The following is an 18,979-nucleotide window of genomic DNA, read 5'->3' on the forward strand; positions in this document are numbered from 1 at the left end:
GGTTATAACAACCAACAAGAATGCACTTTTATGTAGAAATCCATGATTAAATCGAGTCTTCCTAACTAATGATTTAAATCAATTTGATTTAAATCAAATCCACCCTGAAAGTTCCCCCGAATGGGTTTTTTCCAGGATCAGAAGGTGGCAGTAGGGATTTCTCCATAAGAATCATATTGAGCCAGAGATATCTATCCCTCCTCACTCTGGCTTTGAGGTTGCTGCAGTGGGCACATTTCTGAGGAATGTGCACCTCCTGTAAGCAACGGACGCACTGCGAGTGCCCACCGGAGACAGTAATAGCATCCTTGCACGAACTGCTTCTTTTAAAGCCTGGAGAGCCTGGCATTTTTGTTTTCTCTCTCTCTTTTTTTTTTTTTGAAACATTTCAATGAAAGAGAAAAAACACAGGTTTTTCCCCGTGTTTTGTTTGGTTAGAGAAAAGTCTAATTAATTAAAAACAGAAACCTAAGCCTAACGATGAACTAAGTACTAATAACTAAAAGTTAACAAACAACTATTTCCAACTCTCTTCTAGGTTTTTTCAACCCTGCTTTTGGAGCTCAGTCTGCACCCAAGAACAGCTGAGAAGGAACTGAGGGGGTGAGGCCACGTGAGTGCTAGATGAAGCGCCAATGGCACAGTGAGGTAGCTACTATACATGCACGCCCCAACACCAGGCACTGCTACTGAAAATCTCTGATCGGTGGCACTGGGACACACCAACACCTGAAGTGGAGAACCCACAGGGACAGCATTCGAATAAGAAATTAAGGTTAAAATTAAAGCTAGCTATTTATCTTATTGACAAGATTAAAACCATAATCAAAGCTGTTTCTATAGTGAACCATTTCTAAACCTACACTTACAAATATAAAACAGATCATCATCCCAAAAAAGAACAAAATCTCACTTAAGGCACTACACTCAATGTAGTTAAAAGACAGTTGAGAACAAAGAAAGGAGACAAGATATTTAAATACATCTTCAATTCATTTGATAATTACCCAAAACAGAAAAGAAACATAATAAAAATCTATAATGGAAAATTATTTGAGTCACCTATCAATTTATTTTCTCCAAGATGCTGTGTCTGCCACAATGCATATGGCAAAGTACCTCTATAAATTAATAGAAATGACCACACCTTATGAGGCAGCGCTTATTTATCCAAGAATGATGCACTTACGCAATTGCCTTTTCCAGTCTGCTTCCCTGTGATCCAACTATCTCTCCTAGTGTACAAAACACTTGTCCCAAAAAATCCTGAAAAGCAAGAAAAAAGGTCATAAGACACCAATACATCCTGTTTTTTCATTGATCTGGTCTTTGAACTTTCCTAGAACACATTTATCCTGTTTTTCATTATTGAGCTTTACTATCTGTATACGCATTTATATTCTGCCAAATATTGTTGTGGAATTACACAATGATTCATAAGTCAGACTTTACTTACATTTGATATAAAATTAGGTACATTAAAAACCTGGGGTGTGTTACATTGTATACTATACATATTACCGTATTTCTAATTTTAAAGTAAAAGGAGTTTCTTTCAGTTACTCTTTTACATTAAAAATTAAACTTTTAATTCTTGTAATACTTTCTTAGAAACTTAAATAGAATTTTCTAGCAATAATTCCCCCTTGCCTAATTTTTTTGTCCTTTATTTTCAAATAAACCTGAAATTTAACTTTGCTTTCTGATGACTACTTTGTGCACCAGTAACATCAGTGATCTCCGGGTACCCTGAGAGTAATGATTAGGTTTAATTTATAAAAGCAGAGCATAAAATGTTGCTGTCATAAATATAAAGGGAAGGGTAAACCCCTTTAAAATCCCTCCTGGCCAGAGGAAAAATCCTCTCACCTGTAAAGGGTTAAGCAGCTAAAGGTAACCTCGCTGGCACCTGACCAAAATGACCCATGAGGAGACAAGATACTTTCAAAAGCTGGGTGGAGGGAGAGAAACAAAGGGTCTGTGTGTCTGTCTATATGCTGCTTTTGCTGGGGATAGACCAGGAATGGAGTCTTAGAACTTTAGTAAGTAATCTAGCTATGTATGTGTTAGATTATGATTTCTTTAAATGGCTGAGAAAAGAATTGTGCTGAATAGAATGACTATTTCTGTCTCTGTGTCTTTTTTGTAACTTAAGGTTTTGCCTAGAGGGATTCTCTATGTTTTGAATCTAATTACCCTGTAAGGTATCTACCATCCTGATTTTACAGGGGTGATTCCTTTACTTCTATTTCTATTAAAAGTCTTCTTGTAAGAAAACTGAATGCTTTTTCATTGTTCTCAGATCCAAGGGTTTGGGTCTGTGGTCACCTATGCAAATTGATGAGGATTTTTACCAAACCTTTCCCAGGAAGTGGAGTGCAAGGGTTGGGAGGATTTTGGGGGGAAAGACGTGTCCAAACGACGTTTCCCAGTAAATCCAGTTAGAGTTTGGCGGTGGCAGTGGATATTCCAAGGACAAAGGATAAAATTAATTTGTACCTTGGGGAAGTTTTAACCTAAGCTGGTAAAAGTAAGCTTAGGAGGTTTTCATGCAGGTCCACGCATCTGTACCCTAGAGTTCAGAGTGGGGGAGGAACCTTGACAGTTGCATCTACTGCTTTGTAAATTATTAATTTCATCAATAAAAGTAATTTAAATAAAAATAAGTATAAATGAGCATGTCTATAAGCCTCCCCCTAACCAAATTATAACACAATTGACTGAATTCTACAGTGACTTGTACCTTATGCAACCTCAGAGATGTCACTGTGGCTTTAAGTAGTTGAAAGTGTCCCTTTAATGATGGATACTTGATTTTTTATTCTGATAAGGCTACTATGCATACTGGAAACCAAATCACATTTAAAAACCCATCTCACTTCAAGACAAGAGGTTAACATTCCATGGCATCTATTCCCATAAATTCTATATATGAGAAAGACCTTATGCGGTTTTACAAGTTGACAAGCGAAGACATGTAGTGGTTTAATTCCTTTAGTGAATAAGTATTTTAGACAGAAAATAATAGAGTGATTGCAGTTCTCATCAATATAACTATTGGCACAAGAATCATTCATTAAGACACGCTGAACAAATAAATATAATAATCACAAATAAATATAATGCAAAGTTTCAAAAATGACCTTGTATCCTAAAACACTGCTATACAGGTTCGACAGTATTTTTATACATGTTTAAATAAGGTCAGTGGTGAGCTGGAGCCAGTTCACACCGGTTCACATGAACCGGTTGTTAAATTTTGAACCGGTTGTTAAAAATAGTTACGGCTCCCTGAGCTCCCAGCTGGGGAGGCTCCCCCGGCCCTTCCCCCACCTTTCCCCCTCTCACAGAGCCTCAGCGTACTGCACAGCCAGCACCAGCGCTCTGGACTGCTCCTGGGCAGCTCTGTAGCTCCTGCCGCTTTGAGCGGTGTAGTAAGGGGGTGGGTCTGCGAGCTCCAGTGGGCCACGCAGCATCCACATACGCTGTGCTGAGTGGCATGGTAAGGGGGCCAGGCCGGGAGAAGGGGTTATATAAGGGGCAGGGAGCGGTTGGAGGGGGCAGAGGTCCTGGGGGGGGGGCGGTCAGGGGACGGGGGGAGGGTTGGGTAGGTGTGGGAGTTCTGGGGGGTCTGTCGGGCAGGGCCGATGCAACCACTAGGTGGACTAGGTGGCCGCCTAGGGCGCCAAGCGGTTGGGGGCACCAAAAACTGGTGCCCCCCAAATTTTTTTTAAACAGCGGAACACAAGGCTGCCGCTGCTCCCCGCCTCCAGAGGGGCCGCCTGCGGCGCGGCCAATCCCTCCCCTCGAGGGAGCAGCCAGCGGCGGAGTGGGGAAGGGGAGGGTCTAGCACTAGCAGCTGCGCCTTCTTCCCCACGCCACAGGCCGAGCCGAGCTCCCCGCCGCCCCCAGGGCTCTCAGCAGCAGCTACTGCCACTGGGAGCCCCAGGGGTGGCGGGGAGCCCAGCTCGGCCTGCGGCACAAGGAAGAAGGCACAGCTGCGCTCTACTCCTCAGGCGGAGAAACTGGGTGTCTACTCCACCTACAAGATACCTAGCTGGGCCACGGAGAGCCGCACGGCCCCGCGGAGCACCAGGGCGTGTATTTGGGAACAACCCGGGCATCCCTCCCCCAGCCATTGCCACCCCCTCCAACACCCACCTTCTCCCCTGTGCATCCCCCACCCCAACAACCCACCCTGTCCTGCCACTTTTGCCTCGGGGCAACCTCCACCCAGCAACCCCCCACAGCCAGCCACAGTCACCTTCACCCCTGCATCAACCTCGGGACACCCCTGCCCCCCCACCGCCTGCCATCTCCCTCCTGCCCGCGCCTCCCTTGTGCAAACCCCTACCTGCCACCTTCACCCCACTGGAACAACCCCGGGCACATACACACCCCCGCCTGCCAGCCCCTTGCAACAACCCCCTCCTGCCCACTTCTCCCTTGTGCCACTCCCTCCCTGTCACAAACCCCTTTTGCCTCTGTGCAATCTCTTCCCTGCCATTACATCCCCGCCCCCTCCACCCCTTGGCACATCCCTTAAATCAGAACTTTTTATAGGGAACCGGTTGTTAAGGTTTTGGTACCTCATCACTGAATAAGGTATAACATACAGAAGGACCTGGTGTCTCAAAACATCCATGTGTGATGCGAATAACTAAATAGGAAAGAGCCTGAAACAACGACCCACAATTCCCTTTAAAAAAGCTTCAGTTGACTTCAGTGAAAACTGTAGATGCTTGACAATGCTCAGGAATCACTCCATAAATACAAAGTTACTGTCCTATGAAACACCTGAAATTCTCATGGAAACACTGACAATGTCACTGTTAATTTATCTTTCAGAAATGTCAAATGAGAGATATACAATAAATATATTCAGTAATAGCAGACTTAACATTTTAAAATATAGGACTTCTCTGCATTCAGATAAAAGGTAAACTTATTTCCACAGGCCTGGCTCTAAGTAAAGCGAGGTTCTATGGTTATTGACCTTGGAAACTAGGCTATGTAACTACAGTGTCTGGTTTCAATGTAGGTGCGATCAATATGCATATTGACCTCAGTGGTAGCTGTTGGGTGCTCAGCGCTTTAAAAAAAAAAAAAAAAAAAAATCAGGCAGGTGCCTAAATATGAACTCAGGAGCCTAACTTCAGGCACTTACGTTTAAAAGCACTATATACACACACACCTTGATGAAAAATACATTCATGCAACACTACAAGGTTCTATCACTGCAACTGATTTCTCCTGGAGAGAAGTAGTAATTAATGAGCTCTGCAAATAGTATTAATATTTAGGTCTACATTTCATATGTAACATAAGTAAGTTCTGGTTGCAGAAATCAAAACTTTCATTTTCTTCACTTCTGGGGTTTAAATTCTCAGTTACGATGTTACAATAAACTTTTTTTAAAAAATTTGAATTCCTGTGTTGTTAGTGTATCGTGATCCATGAAATTAGTCGGAGGGCCCGTGTTCACTGCGGGGACTATTATGGACAGGACGCCAGGTGCAATCAGTGGAGTTAGGCTGGAAGCAGCTCAGTCACATGGACAGCACAGTGCATAGGATTTTTAAAAGTGCATAAGATTTTTCCACTTGCTAAACTTAACCTGCAGTCAATTTCAGTCTTTGGTAATGAAACATGATGGCAATGTAGGGTTGCCAACTTTTTAACTGCAGAAAACCAAACACCTTCCCCGAGGCCCTGCCCCCAGCTCTCTACATCCCCCTCCCTCCGTTGCTCGCTCTCCCCCACCCTCACTCACTTGCTTATTTTCATCGGGCTAGGGCAGGGAGTTGGGGTGCAGAAAAGAGTGAGGGCTCTGTCTGGGGGTGTGGGCTCTGGAGTGGGTCCAGGAATCAAGGATTTGTGGTGCAGGAGGGGGCTCCGGGCTGGTGCCGAGGGATTCGGAGTGTGGGGGGGGGCTCCAGGCTGGGGCAAGGGATTAGAGCTCCAGCTGGGGATGGGGCTCTGGGGTGGTCCAGGGACGATAGGTTTGTGATGGAGGAGGGGGCTCCAGGCTGGGGTCGAAGGGTTCAGAGTGTGTGAGGGGGCTCCAGTTTGAAATATGGGATTGGAGTGTGGGAGGGATATGGGCTCTGTGCTGGAGCCAGAAATGAGGGGTTCAGGGTGCAGGAGGGGGCTCCTAGCTAAGGTAAGGGGTTGGGGTATGGGAGGGGGTGAGGGCTCCAGCTGGGGGCATGTGCTTTGGGGTGGGACCAGAGATGAAGAGTTTGGGGTGCAGGAAGGGGCTCTGGGCAGGGGCCAAGGGGTTCAGCATGCAGGAGGGGGCTTGGGCAGGGGATTCAGGTGTGGGCTCCGGGTAGCTCTGACCTCAGGCACCTCCCAGGAAGCATGACATGTCTCTCTGGCTCCTCGGTGGAGGGGCGGCCAGGGGGCTCCATGCACTGCCACCGCCCACATTCGCCACCACCTCACATCCCATGGGCTGCGGTTCCCATCCAATGGAATATGTGGAGCCGCCATTCGGGGCAGCTCCTGGAGGCTGAGACAGTGTGGGGAGCCTCCCTGGTCGCCCCTCTGCCTGGAAGTGGCTGCTCCCCAGGAGCTACCTGGCCATAGTGGCTGCTCCCCAGGAGCTACCCAGAATCGGGCAGGGAGCCTGCCAGTCCTGCTGTGCTGCCAACCAGACTTTTAATGGCCACAGACCGGAGCTGCCAGGGTCACTTTTCAACCTGGTGTTCTGGTCGAAAACCGGACACCTGGCAACCCTATGGCAGTGTCAGAGCTGTGAGTTCTCTGAAGTGAAGTAGCTGGCAGCATGAGCCATGGAACTCACTCTGAAACCTCCCTAGAGCCTTTGGACTTGGACACATAAACCTAGCTCAGCAATGGACGCAGTGGAACAAGGAGTTTGAACTGTACACATGGACATGCAGGAAGACAAAAACAGCAGCAAAGTAAAACTATTATTTAACCTTACTACAGAACAAGGCAGAGAAGTCTGCACCATTTTGAGCTCATGACTGCCTTAAGCCTTACAGCAGTCCTGGGAGCCCTGGGGAACTATTGCTCCCCAAAGCAGAACAAAACTGTGAAGCAACACAGATTTTTTAACAGAGACCAATCTGAAGGGAAGGGAATAGACCCTAACTGCTACACGCAATTTTCGGGATTTGACAGATTCCCAGATTTGGGCATAGTAGTCTGCAATGATGACATCATGACTCTCTTTTTGAGTCTGCGAGCATATCAGCTTCATGCTGTTGGGACAGGAAAACAACAAGGGAAGATACGTCCCTCCATCCATGCACTGTTAACAGGGAAATACCCTTTGCGATTTCAGCTGGATAGCAGGGCCTCCTGCAGTGTGATTCCTTGGTGTGAATTGGACTTGAAAACACCCATTACAAAGAGCAGGCACGCTCTAATAATGTACAATGAGGGCATAATGCAGCTCAGAGAAAAATGTGACCTCACAGTAACTAACCCAAAAATAAGACAGTACCAACGGAAGTCTGTGGTCATGAATGGTAAGCTCCACAGACCTAATTGGGGAATACATCCATACAAGTCATGGATCTGATCAGGGTGTAACATCAGAATTCTATAGCTGCAGTGCAAGAAGCAAAAAGGGGAGTCCCATGTACAATGGAGACCATTTTAAAAGCACATGAAGAGGCAATGGGTGCCTTGAAGGAAAGCTGCAACTGAAAGTAGACCACAAAATGGAAACTCCATGCTTCCCATGAAGGAAAATACCAGTATGTAGCGGGGTGGACACCTGCTCAGGCCCAGAGAGGTTTAAGATAGCCCTGGGAGAGGGCTGGGGCAGGGGAAGAGCTAGGCTGATTGGCAGAGCAGCCACAGCTGGGGGCCTGCCCCAAACAGACCAGCGGGCCTTATAAAAGCCAGGAGCAGAAGAGCACTCTCTCTCTAGCTCTGAGAGGGAGTGACCTGGCTGCAGAGACCTGAATAAAGGACCTAGTTTGGAGCAAAGCTGGGGAAAGGCCACGGGAGCCGGAGCTCTGGCCTAGGAAAGATGCAGGCTACAGGCCTCGGAAGGCCTATTAGGTACCAGGGGTGCAGGGGGAGCCCCGGGTAGGCAGAGACAGCAGGTCCAAACCCAACCTTGCTGGTGATGAGTGGCTCATACTGCAGTCTGCCCCAGGGCGCGGGGGCTAGCTGGTGACTGGCAGGAGCTACGACTGAGGCGAGGTAGGGTTAGTGGGTGGGGCGTGCCCCGGGAGGGGGAGACCCAGAACTGTGGGGGTACTGCCAGGAGGCAGCACCCAGTGAAAGGGGCACTGGGGTCCTAGGAGGAACACGGGAGCCAGCAGCAAGGCGAGACACCAGCCTGAAGAGGACGCTCCGGAGACTGGAACACTAATTCCCAAGCACAACCAGCAGGAGGCGCCACCGGTGAGACTGCGCCTGGTTACATAGTGACACTTCGTAATTCAATACTCAAGGAGCTTGAAAGTCTGCAGAGTAGGAGTATCTCAGCACTTGGAGAGGCCAGTACAGCCTGGATAAGCAGCATGGTGGTGTAAAGAAGTCATCAGACATATTATGCTTCTGCACAGACACTGAACCAGGCACTGAAGAGATGTTATCAATTGTGGTCAGAGGATAGCAGCATCTTGCCAGGACTTCCCAAAGCCAGACTCTTTACCATCTGATGTGAGGAATTGGTTTGGCACATAAACCTGGATAATGAGTCCAGCACGTTGACAACCTTTGCAACACCATTTGGTCACTACAAAGTGCTTTGTATGTTGATGGGCATAAGGGGAGCACCGGAGTTGTTCCAGAGAAGACTCAGTGCTTGGGTAATTATGGCAGATGACAGCTTCATTGTAGTGAAGGGAGTAATTATACAGAAGCTGAATCAGACCATAGCAGAAAACTACAGGCTTTTCTACAGGGATACAGGAAGAACATAACTGAACCCAGAAAAAATGGTACTCAGACAGCATGAGGTAACATACATTGGATATCTGCTCATAGCAAAGGGACAAAAGAAGATCCCAACAAGATCAACACAATCAGAGATATGTCAGCTCCAGTGGATGTGAAAGGATTATCGCACTTCATAGGAACAATACGTTTTCCGACCAAGTGCTGTCCACTCCTGGCTTCAGTAGTGAAACTAATAGGTCAGCTCACTAGGAGGATGTTGAGTGGGACTAGGTAACTTCCCAACAACAAGAAAAGGAGTACTTGTGGCACCTTAGAGACTAACCAATTTATTTGAGCATAAGCTTTCGTGAGCTACAGCTCACTTCATTGGATGCATACTGTGGAAACTGCAGAAGACATTATATACACAGAGACCATGAAAACAATACCTCCTCCCACCCCACTCTCCTGCTGGTAATAGCTTATCTAAAGTGACCAGTCTCCTTACAATGTGTATGATAATCAAGTTGGGCCATTTCCAGCACAAATCCAGGTTTTCTCACCCCCCCGCCCACACACACAAACTCACTCTCCTGCTGGTAATAGCTCATCCAAACTGACCACTCTCCTTACAATGTGTATGATAATCAAGGTGGGCCATTTCCAGCATAAATCCAAGTTTAACCAGAACGTCTGGGGTGGGGGGAGGAGGGGTTAGGAAAAAACAAGGGGAAATAGGCTACCTTGCATAATGACTTAGCCACTCCCAGTCTCTATTTAAGCCTAAATTAATAGTATCCAATTTGCAAATGAGTTCCAATTCAGCAGTTTCTCACTGGAGTCTGGATTTGAAGTTTTTTTGTTGTAAGATAGCGACCTTCATATCTGTAACTGCGTGACCAGAGAGATTGAAGTGTTCTCCAACTGGTTTATGAATGTTATAATGCTTGACATCTGATTTGTGTCCATTTATTCTTTTACGTAGAGACTGTCCAGTTTGACCAATGTACATGGCAGAGGGGCATTGCTGGCACATGATGGCATATATCACATTGGTGGATGTGCAGGTGAACGAGCCTCTGATAGTGTGGCTGACGTTATTAGGCCCTGTGATGGTGTCCCCTGAATAGATATGTGGGCACAGTTGGCAATGAGCTTTGTTGCAAGGATAGATTCCTGGGTTAGTGGTTCTGTTGTGTGGTATGTGGTTGCTGGTGAGTATTTGCTTCAGGTTGGGGGGCTGTCTGTAGGCAAGGACTGGCCTGTCTCCCAAGATTTGTGAGAGTGTTGGGTCATCCTTCAGGATAGGTTGTAGATCCTTAATAATGTGTTGGAGGGGTTTTAGTTGGGGGCTGAAGGTGACAGCTAGTGGCGTTCTGTTATTTTCTTTGTTAGGCCTGTCCTGTAGTAGGTGACTTCTGGGTACTCTTCTGGCTCTGTCAATCTGTTTTTTAGCTTCAGCAGGTGGGTATTGTAGTTGTAAGAATGCTTGATAGAGATCTTGTAGGTGTTTGTCTCTGTCTGAGGGATTGGAGCAAATGCAGTTGTATTGCAGAGCTTGGCTGTAGACGATGGATCGTGTGGTGTGGTCAGGGTGAAAGCTGGAGGCATGTAGGTAGGAATAGCAGTCAGTAAGTTTCCGGTATAGGGTGGTGTTTATGTGACCATTGTTTATTAGCACTGTAGTGTCCAGGAAGTGGATCTCTTGTGTGGACTGGACCGGGCTGAGGTTGATGGTGGGATGGAAATTGTTGAAATCATGGTGGAATTCCTCAAGGGCTTTGTCATAAATATAAAGGGAAGGGTAAACCCCTTTGAAATCCCTCCTGGCCAGGGGAAAGCTCCTCTCACCTGTAAAGGGTTAAGAAGCTAAAGGTAACCTCGCTGGCACCTGACCAAAATGACCAATGAGGAGACAAGATACTTTCAAAAGCTGGGAGGAGGGAGAGGAACAAAGGGTCTGGGTCTGTCTGTATGCTGCTCTTGCCAGAGACAGAACAGGAATGGAGTCTTAGAACTTTTAGTAAGTAATCTAGCTAGGTATGTGTTAGATTATGATTTCTTTGAATGGCTGAGAAAAGAATTGTGCTGAATAGAATAACTATTTCTGTCTGTGTATCTTTTTTGTAACTTAAGATTTTGCCTAGAGGGGTTCTCTATGTTTTTGAATCTAATTACCCTGTAAGATATCTACCATCCTGATTTTACAGGGGGGATTTCTTTATTTCTATTTACTTCTATTTTTTTTATTAAAAGTCTTCTTGTAAAAAAACTGAATGCTTTTTTCATTGTTCTCAGATCCAAGGGTTTGGGTCTGTGGTCACCTATGCAAATTGGTGAGGCTTTTTATCCAACATTTCCCAGGAAAGGGGGGGTGCAAGTGTTGGGAGGATTGTTCATTGTTCTTAAGATCCAAGGGTCTGGGTCTGTAGTCACCTAGGCAAATTGGTGAGGCTTTTTACCAAACCTTGTCCAGGAAGTGGGTGCAAGGTTTTGGGAAGTATTTTGGGGGGAAAGACGCGTCCAAACAGCTCTTCCCCAGTAACCAGTATTAGTTTGGTGGTGGTAGCGGCCATTCCAAGGATAACGGGTGTAATATTTTGTACCTTGGGGAAGTTTTGACCTAAGCTGGTAAAGATAAGCTTAGGAGGTTTTTCATGCAGGTCCCCACATCTGTACCCTAGAGTTCAGAGTGGGGGAGGAACCTTGACAGGCTTCTTTTCCATGGGTCCAGATGATGAAGATGTCATCAATATAGCGCAAGTAGAGTAGGGGCGTTAGGGGACGAGAGCTGAGGAAGCGTTGTTCTAAATCAGCCATAAAAGTGTTGGCATACTGTGGGGCCATGCGGGTACCCATAGCAGTGCCGCTGATCTGAAGGTATACATTGTCCCCAAATGTAAAATTGTTATGGGTAAGGACAAAGTCACAAAGTTCAGCCACCAGGTTAGCCGTGACATTATCGGGGATAGTGTTCTTTGTCCTTACCCATAACTATTTTACATTTATAAGTATTTTACATACTATTTTACAGCCTTGTTCCTGTCCTACTCCAGTCTACTGCTTCTCTGATAGCTCCTGACTCCAGCTCAGACGCCCCAGCTTGGCCCCTGAATCCACCATTTACTCTAGTTCAAACCAGCAATGACCCTGCCCCAAGCTGCAGAGGAAGGGCCTCCAACCCTCCAACTTCACCCCTGGCTCCCGCACCAACCATTAGGCATGACTTCTGTGCTAGCCACTGGGCCTGACCACCCACACCACAGTCGTAACATTGAGTGGCCCTTGATGTTTGGTAGGAAGTGATGGCAAGCATATCAGTAGGATGTAACAATGGAAACCCTTACAACTAGTGGAAGGATCCAAAAGGTCTTCGTGGGAGTTGAGGACCCATTGAGATATTGATACCCCCTTAGACAGATGATGCTTTATGGGCGGGTAGACAGACCTAAGCCAGGCTTGAAGACAACGGGAGCGTAGTCTTGCAAGGGATGTTACAAAAGGACGAGCTACCATGTGGTCCAGGGGTTGAAGGCAAAACCTTGCTATGGTTTGCAGGCTTTTGTTGTATCATGGAAGTGAGACTGTGCATTGTGGTGAACCTATTCATGGACACATATGTTCAGGAAGTAGTGGAGTTCAGACTGGCTCCAATGAAGTCTATTGACTGTATAGGTATAAGAATAGATTTTTCCACGTTGAGTCGGATGCCCAAGGAGTGGAAAAAAGATAGGGCCTCATTGGTTACCAACTGCACTCTGAGAAAGGAGCAATCCTTAAGGAGCTAGCTGTCCAGGTAATCTGGAAAGCATTCCTGGGTAGTCAGCACATCAGGAAGTACCAGCATCTCTACCATGGCCTCATGAGGAAGACTATTCTGAGGATGACAACTTCAAGATCTTAGTCCTGGAGGAATTTTTGTACTCCAATCCTCATACAGATCCCTGATGCCACTCACTCAAGATTGCTTCTTGGAAGGTTTCTCAGGACGCAACATAGTCTTCTTTGGCAGTGCTAGGATTGTGATACCAGAAGATGTAGACAACTCAGCAGTACCCATGCTATGACATGATGCCTCTTTTTTCTCAAGTCAAAATGGTGACTTTCCCCTTCTCTTGATCTCTCTTTCGACAGAATGGAGTATCTTCCTTTTAGACAGTCTGGAAGACTTTGAGGGTCCCCCAAGGCCTTTTCTTACCGAAGCCGGGATGGTCACCAGAGTTAAGAAAGACTGCAGACAGAGAAGGCCAAGTTGGAATGTAGGATCTGACCAGGCAAAGAAGAATGGGGTAGGGGAACTCCCCAAAAGAACAAAGTTGTCTTAAATAAATTATAAAGTGGAAAATAAAATAAAAATCACTATATAAATAAAATCTGAAATTTCACCATGTCGTAATTGTAGGGGTCCTGACCCAAAAAGGAGTTTGCTGGGGGAGTCGCAAGGTTATTGTAGGAGGGGGTTGAGGTATTGCTACCCTTACTTCTGTGCTGCCGCCCGCAGAAGTAAATCATAGAATCATAGAATATCAGGGTTGGAAGGGACCCCTGAAAGTCATCTAGTCCAACCCCCTGCTCGAAGCAGGACCAATTCCCAGTTAAATCATCCCAGCCAGGGCTTTGTCAAGCCTGACCTTAAAAACCTCTAAGGAAGGAGATTCTACCACCTCCCTAGGTAACGCATTCCAGTGTTTCACCACCCTCTTAGTGAAAAAGTTTTTCCTAATATCTAATCTAAACCTCCCCCACTGCAACTTGATGGCATGGTTTTGTATTACCACTCTTACTTCTGTGCTGCTGCCTGCAGAGCTGGTCCCTCAGTCAGCAGCTGTCACTTTCTGGCTACCCAGCTCTGCAGGCAGCAGCAAAGAAGTAAGGGTGACAATATCACAACCCCCCCTAAAATTACCTTGCACACCCCCTGCAACTCCGTTTTGGGTCAGCACCCCCAATTTGAGAAACACTGGTTTCCCCCATTAAAATCTGTATAATATAGGGTAAAAAGCAAACAAAAAAGACCAGATTTCACCAGGGGGCAGGCAGGGGGAGACCAGATTTCATGGTCCATGACACGTTTTTCATGGCCGTGAATTTGGTAGGGACTTAACTATATACTAAAGAAATAAAAACAAATAAGAAAAAAAACCCAGCAAGATAGGTAGCTAGGACGCAGACACAACACTCCATCTCAAGCACCTGCGGTTGAGAAGGAACTGGAGTGACAGCAGGACCACCCCTTCCTACATATTCATATGCAAGATCAGCAGCATGCGTAGGATGCAGGCACAGACCCATGGACACTGCTGACAAAATCTCTGACAAAGAGTGTATGGGTGCACATGTGGAGCACACATAGCAATAACAACTGGAAGAAGCAGTAATATTCACTCATACTGTCAACCTGTATGAGATTTTCAAAATCACTTATAATTTTGTTATTTCTAAGCATTATTTCTTCAAAGCACATCAAATCTCTCTCACTTAAGTACTAGGATTTGCTAAAATGCTCACTGAAATAAATGGGAAATTTTCCAATGACTTCAATGAATTTTCAATCAATCAGGCTGTAAGTTTGAAATTTTACAACTAAGCCATTTTTAATTACCCAAGCACAGTGAGGTATATTAATTTTCTCAAAACATGGACATTTGTTTTTCAAGCTTTAGACAACTTCAGCTGAATATTTCTCCTTCAAACACATCCACTTTGGGCTGACAAATGTCCGAACAAAAGACAATTTTATTATAATAATAGATATAAGCACCTGGAAACAGGATCCAACAACTAAAGTGCTTTTAAAGCATATGTTTTAGAACTGTGTACCTAACACATGATGAATAATTTAATTTTGCCTCCATTTCAGTTGACCAAATTCTAAAATGTACTAATTAATCACAATTATTTATGAATTTCTATTCTATTATGTCTTCTACATGAATAGCTTTTGAACCTTTTCTCTACCCTCCTCATTTCCCTTCCCCAGAGCATCCCCCACCTAGAACAGCCCCGCCCCAGGGGCTTCTGTGACCAGCCCATCCTCTTCTTTTTCCTCAGGCTACCCTTGGCCCTTCTAGGCCAGAGCCCCCCTTCAGTCCACTGGCAGGAGAGAGACTGGGGGGAGGGGAATCCTCTTTGTCCTGCACTGAGGCAGGAGCAGGCCCTGCTGCAGTAGGAGTAGGCCTAGGCCTTGGCTCCCTAGGCCAAGGGAGGGTTTTGTCTGACCAAGGCCCCTGCAGCTGGGAGGGCTGAGACAAAAGCCCTTTGCAAGGGGAAGGGGTCTCCCTCCTACCCACTCTGAGTGAAAGTGATATTTGAATCCATCCAGGACCTTGTGGAAGTTATGAAATTTGGCTCATTCCCTCTGCCCTGGGCAGCTCAGTGGCAGCTCAGTGAGTGGCCTGGGCTTAGGGAACCCCCGGCCTTTCCCAAGGAGAGATCCCCTACAGCCAATAAACAGACCTCACCCACCCTTTCTGTCACCCTACCATAGCCCCACTCCAATCCTCTGCCCCATAAATTACTCCCATTCCCATTCATTGTTCCCCAGAATAACCTCTTATCACAACAAATACACCACTCACCTTCCCAAAAATATGGAAACCTCCCCAGCCATTTTATAAGATCAATTGAAAAGAGCTTGTGATTGATTTTTTTTTAAAAAAGGATTTGACAAGTAGTTTAAAAGATTTACTGAATTCTACAAATATTTGCTTTGATATGTGTGGGTTACGTGGACATATATTTTTTTAAAAATGCAAAACAGAAATGCCTTTTTTTTTAAAAAAAAAAAATGATATTCTGCATTTAAATCATTGTCCTTTTTAGTTCATGGAGATTCTTGAGATGCAGCATCTTGATTTTTTAACTCTCTCTTGAATATAGATTATAATGAAACAGTCTCTGCAACCCAGGATTTCTGAATCACTTAAATGTCAGACCCATACCATTCTCCCCACCCTGCAGCCCCAGGCAAACCTACCCTTTTCTCCCCAAAATGAGCTGTAGGGTTCCCTGCAGTCCCCCACCCAATGCTCCCAATGAACCTCTTCTTCCAAACAGACTACAGATTCCCAGGGATTCTTCCTCCAAAGTCTCCCTTCAATTAATAAAATAGTTATACTCAACAGATATTACAGCCTCTCTATCGTGCTCTAGTGTATCTGAATTAAAATATTGCATAATCTGGAACTTTTCCTTTCCACGATGCTACAAGTGCTAAAGATTTCTAGTTAGAAAAAAATCTATGCACCAGCATGTAAATTACTCAACTCTTGGGCCACACAAAAAAGTGTCAGTAAGGAGATGATGTCCTTCATTTATCTAAACAGATATTAACTTTAAAAATATATATCCCTTCCTAATGTACATTCTGCGTGTTGGACATGTAAAAATCCCATTTTAGCAGAGTTACACACATCTAAATCACAACACAATCCCTGTATTTGTGTCTGCTGCCATAAAACATTCTAGAAGATGTAATTAAAAAGTTACTCTAAGATAAACCCTATAAGGAAAAACCCATAATAAGTAGAGTATTCTAACCATCCACTTACATGCTTTGATAGGTTGGGACTCTTTGAATCAACATCATACCTAAAAAAATTAAAGAAAAACAATTACTGCCAGGTGGCAGAGTTAAGGAAATGTAAAAACAGACATTTCAGTGTATTCACATATACAAAAGAAATATACAGAATTGGTAATAAAGACATTTGAAAAGACACTTCAGTAGTAAATGAGATTCCCTCATTCCAGAAAAAATGGTTACTCACCTGTTCCATAAAAAAAAAAAAAAAAAAAAAGGTTACCTACCTTTCAAAACTGTTGTTCTTCTAGAGGTGTTGCATATGGCCATTCCATTCTAGGTGCATGTGTGCCCACGTGCGCAGTAGTGGAGATTTTTGCCTTAGCAGTATCCGGAGGGTCTACAGTAGCGCCTCGTTGAGTGCCATACTCATGCACCGGTATATCAGGCGCCACTGACCCTACACCCTCTCCGTTCCTTTTTGCTGGCAACTGCCTGCTTAGTTGTTCCCATTGTTAGGGAATTGTTCCCATTCTTAGTGAATTCCCCCAGGAGCATAAAACAGGTGTAAAGTTTTAATGCTCCTTTACTCCACTCTGGCAATGACAGTATGACCTTATAAATGCTTACTGTGCTTTAATGATTAGAATGTGCTCCATGAACGGTTCACTACTGACCTTTCTGGAGATGGTCAGTGGCGAATATAAATTGTGAATTTGATTACCCAGCCCTCACTTGCTCTTCAGTTGCCTATGATGTAATATTGACCATATAGCTGCATGTATTTGTTTACAAATAACTATAAATAAAGGGTCAAAGCTAGTTGCATTACTACTAGACAAAGATCATTTGTGGGATTTCCTCCCCACTCCCATTCTCCATCCATTGTATTGTAGTTGCCTTGCTCTTTTACAGCTCAATATGAATCTTTCAGTGAGGGCTGTGTGTGCAGGAATATAACATTGCCAATGCACCTATTAATATTGTCTGAGAATTAGGTTATAGATCCTGTGATCAAATGAAGTAACAGGAAATTGCTGGGTGTTAGACCTGCGCAGCACCAGTTAGCATATATTGTGAATTACAAGATAAATTATGTTCCAAAAAATAAAATTGTATTCTTCTGTAACATGAACCAGGCAAATAAATATATTTAGAATGTTATAAAACTTAAAAAATGAAGGGAGAAACAACTTGCGAAGGCAAAAGAGCAGCCATTTCCATTTTAGGTACACATACGCCAACCATGTCTTTCATCGATCAGCGTATGTGCAGCTGTGATTGTCTTTAATGTCTCCCAGAATGAAGTGGTAGGAGTAGAGGAGCAGCCACTGATGCCACGCGGAATGTTGGGGGGGTGGGGGGAAAGAAGGCGTGGCGGATAGGGAGGTCCACACATTGAGTTGTGTCTGGGTTGCAGAAGAAGGCGAGCATGGGATTCTTCGACCTACAGGTCTACCAGAGTCTACAGCATCTCAGTTTGTTGCCTGAGAACCCACATTATGTCTTGGTGCATCTCACTCTCCTTTCCCTGCTTGGACTCCCAGGCCTTTCTCTTCTCCATGCTGTCTGCAAGGATCATCCTCCAGGCCCTGGTCTCATTCTCTGATGCAACTCAGACTTGCAGCATCTCCTGAAACATGTCATCCTGAGTCCTTTTCTTTCTCCTCATTTGACACAGATGTTCCACAAGAGACTCTCAAGGCCACAATACCATCAGCTGCAGATATAGCACACAGAGGTACCACTATCAGTCTATTCACACCAGAAATTGAAACTTAGGATACTGAACTCAGTCCCCTTGATCCCAGAAAGTTGTAAGCACTACATTCTCACTTCTCCTTGAGATTGATACAGCACGGCACCAGTCACAGCACCAGCCACGGCGAGTATGGCCCTCAGGAGTACGAACACAAGTGGGGAAAAACTCACAGGCATAAGTGTGTGTGTGTGTGTGTGTGTGTGTGTGTGTGTGTGTACAGGGCAATGGAATGGAATACTGGCATTGTTTTCCACAGGTGGTGGTGATTTTAGCTGATCTCACTCCTGAGGGTAACAGAGGCAGAAAGAGGACAATGTCCCAATACCACCCAGGCCCGTATGTTGCTGGCTTGTGTATTGCAATGGTGCCTGCTGAAGTAATCCCTGAGTGGCGTAGGAAAGTGTCCTACCATGGCAGAAGAAATAAGGCAGCCCTCCCCAAAATGCCTTTGGCAAAGGATTGCAGAATAACTTCATGAAAGTTTCATCTCTCTATGGAGGATTCACGAGACATCCTGGTGCACATAAACAAACTGCTCCGTGTGGTCCCCCTTGCCTAGAAATGAATAAAAAGCAGATAGCAACTCTACCTCTCTTGGTCAATTCACTAGCTCTTCTAGCACAAGCAAAAAAAAACAAAAAAAAACAAAAAAACAAAAACCAACAACTTTGTTCTTCTACTTTGGGGGTTCCATCCCTGTAATTTCAAAGCAAACTGCATACTTACCAGAAGATCCGTCTCCTGCATCAGGCTCACCCATGCTGGACCCTCGGGACTTGCTGGACTGCGGTGGAGTCAAAAATATGTGCTGGCTTGCTGCGCAG

At 45.2% G+C, this 18,979-nt stretch overlaps 1 protein-coding gene across 8 annotated transcripts in view; it reads right to left on the bottom strand.

The window, feature by feature from the left end:
* Nucleotides 1–18,979, bottom strand: part of CPNE8 (copine 8) — a 290,234-nt gene that overhangs the window by 207,473 nt on the left and 63,782 nt on the right. For all 8 annotated transcript variants that reach the window (XR_007354651.2, XR_007354650.2, XR_007354652.2 and 5 more), the window contains exons 5-6: nt 16,422–16,461; nt 1,190–1,266 (exon numbers count right to left, since the gene is read on the bottom strand). Coding sequence is in view for 5 of the 8 variants with exons in the window: in XM_048836289.2 (XP_048692246.1) it covers nt 1,190–1,266; nt 16,422–16,461 (117 nt within the window). In the remaining 3 variants the exon portion in view is untranslated. The remainder of the gene's footprint in view (nt 1–1,189; nt 1,267–16,421; nt 16,462–18,979) is intronic.

Source organism: Caretta caretta, chromosome 1 (genome assembly GCF_965140235.1).
Source record: "Caretta caretta isolate rCarCar2 chromosome 1, rCarCar1.hap1, whole genome shotgun sequence".
Classification (NCBI taxonomy): Eukaryota; Metazoa; Chordata; order Testudines; family Cheloniidae; genus Caretta; species Caretta caretta.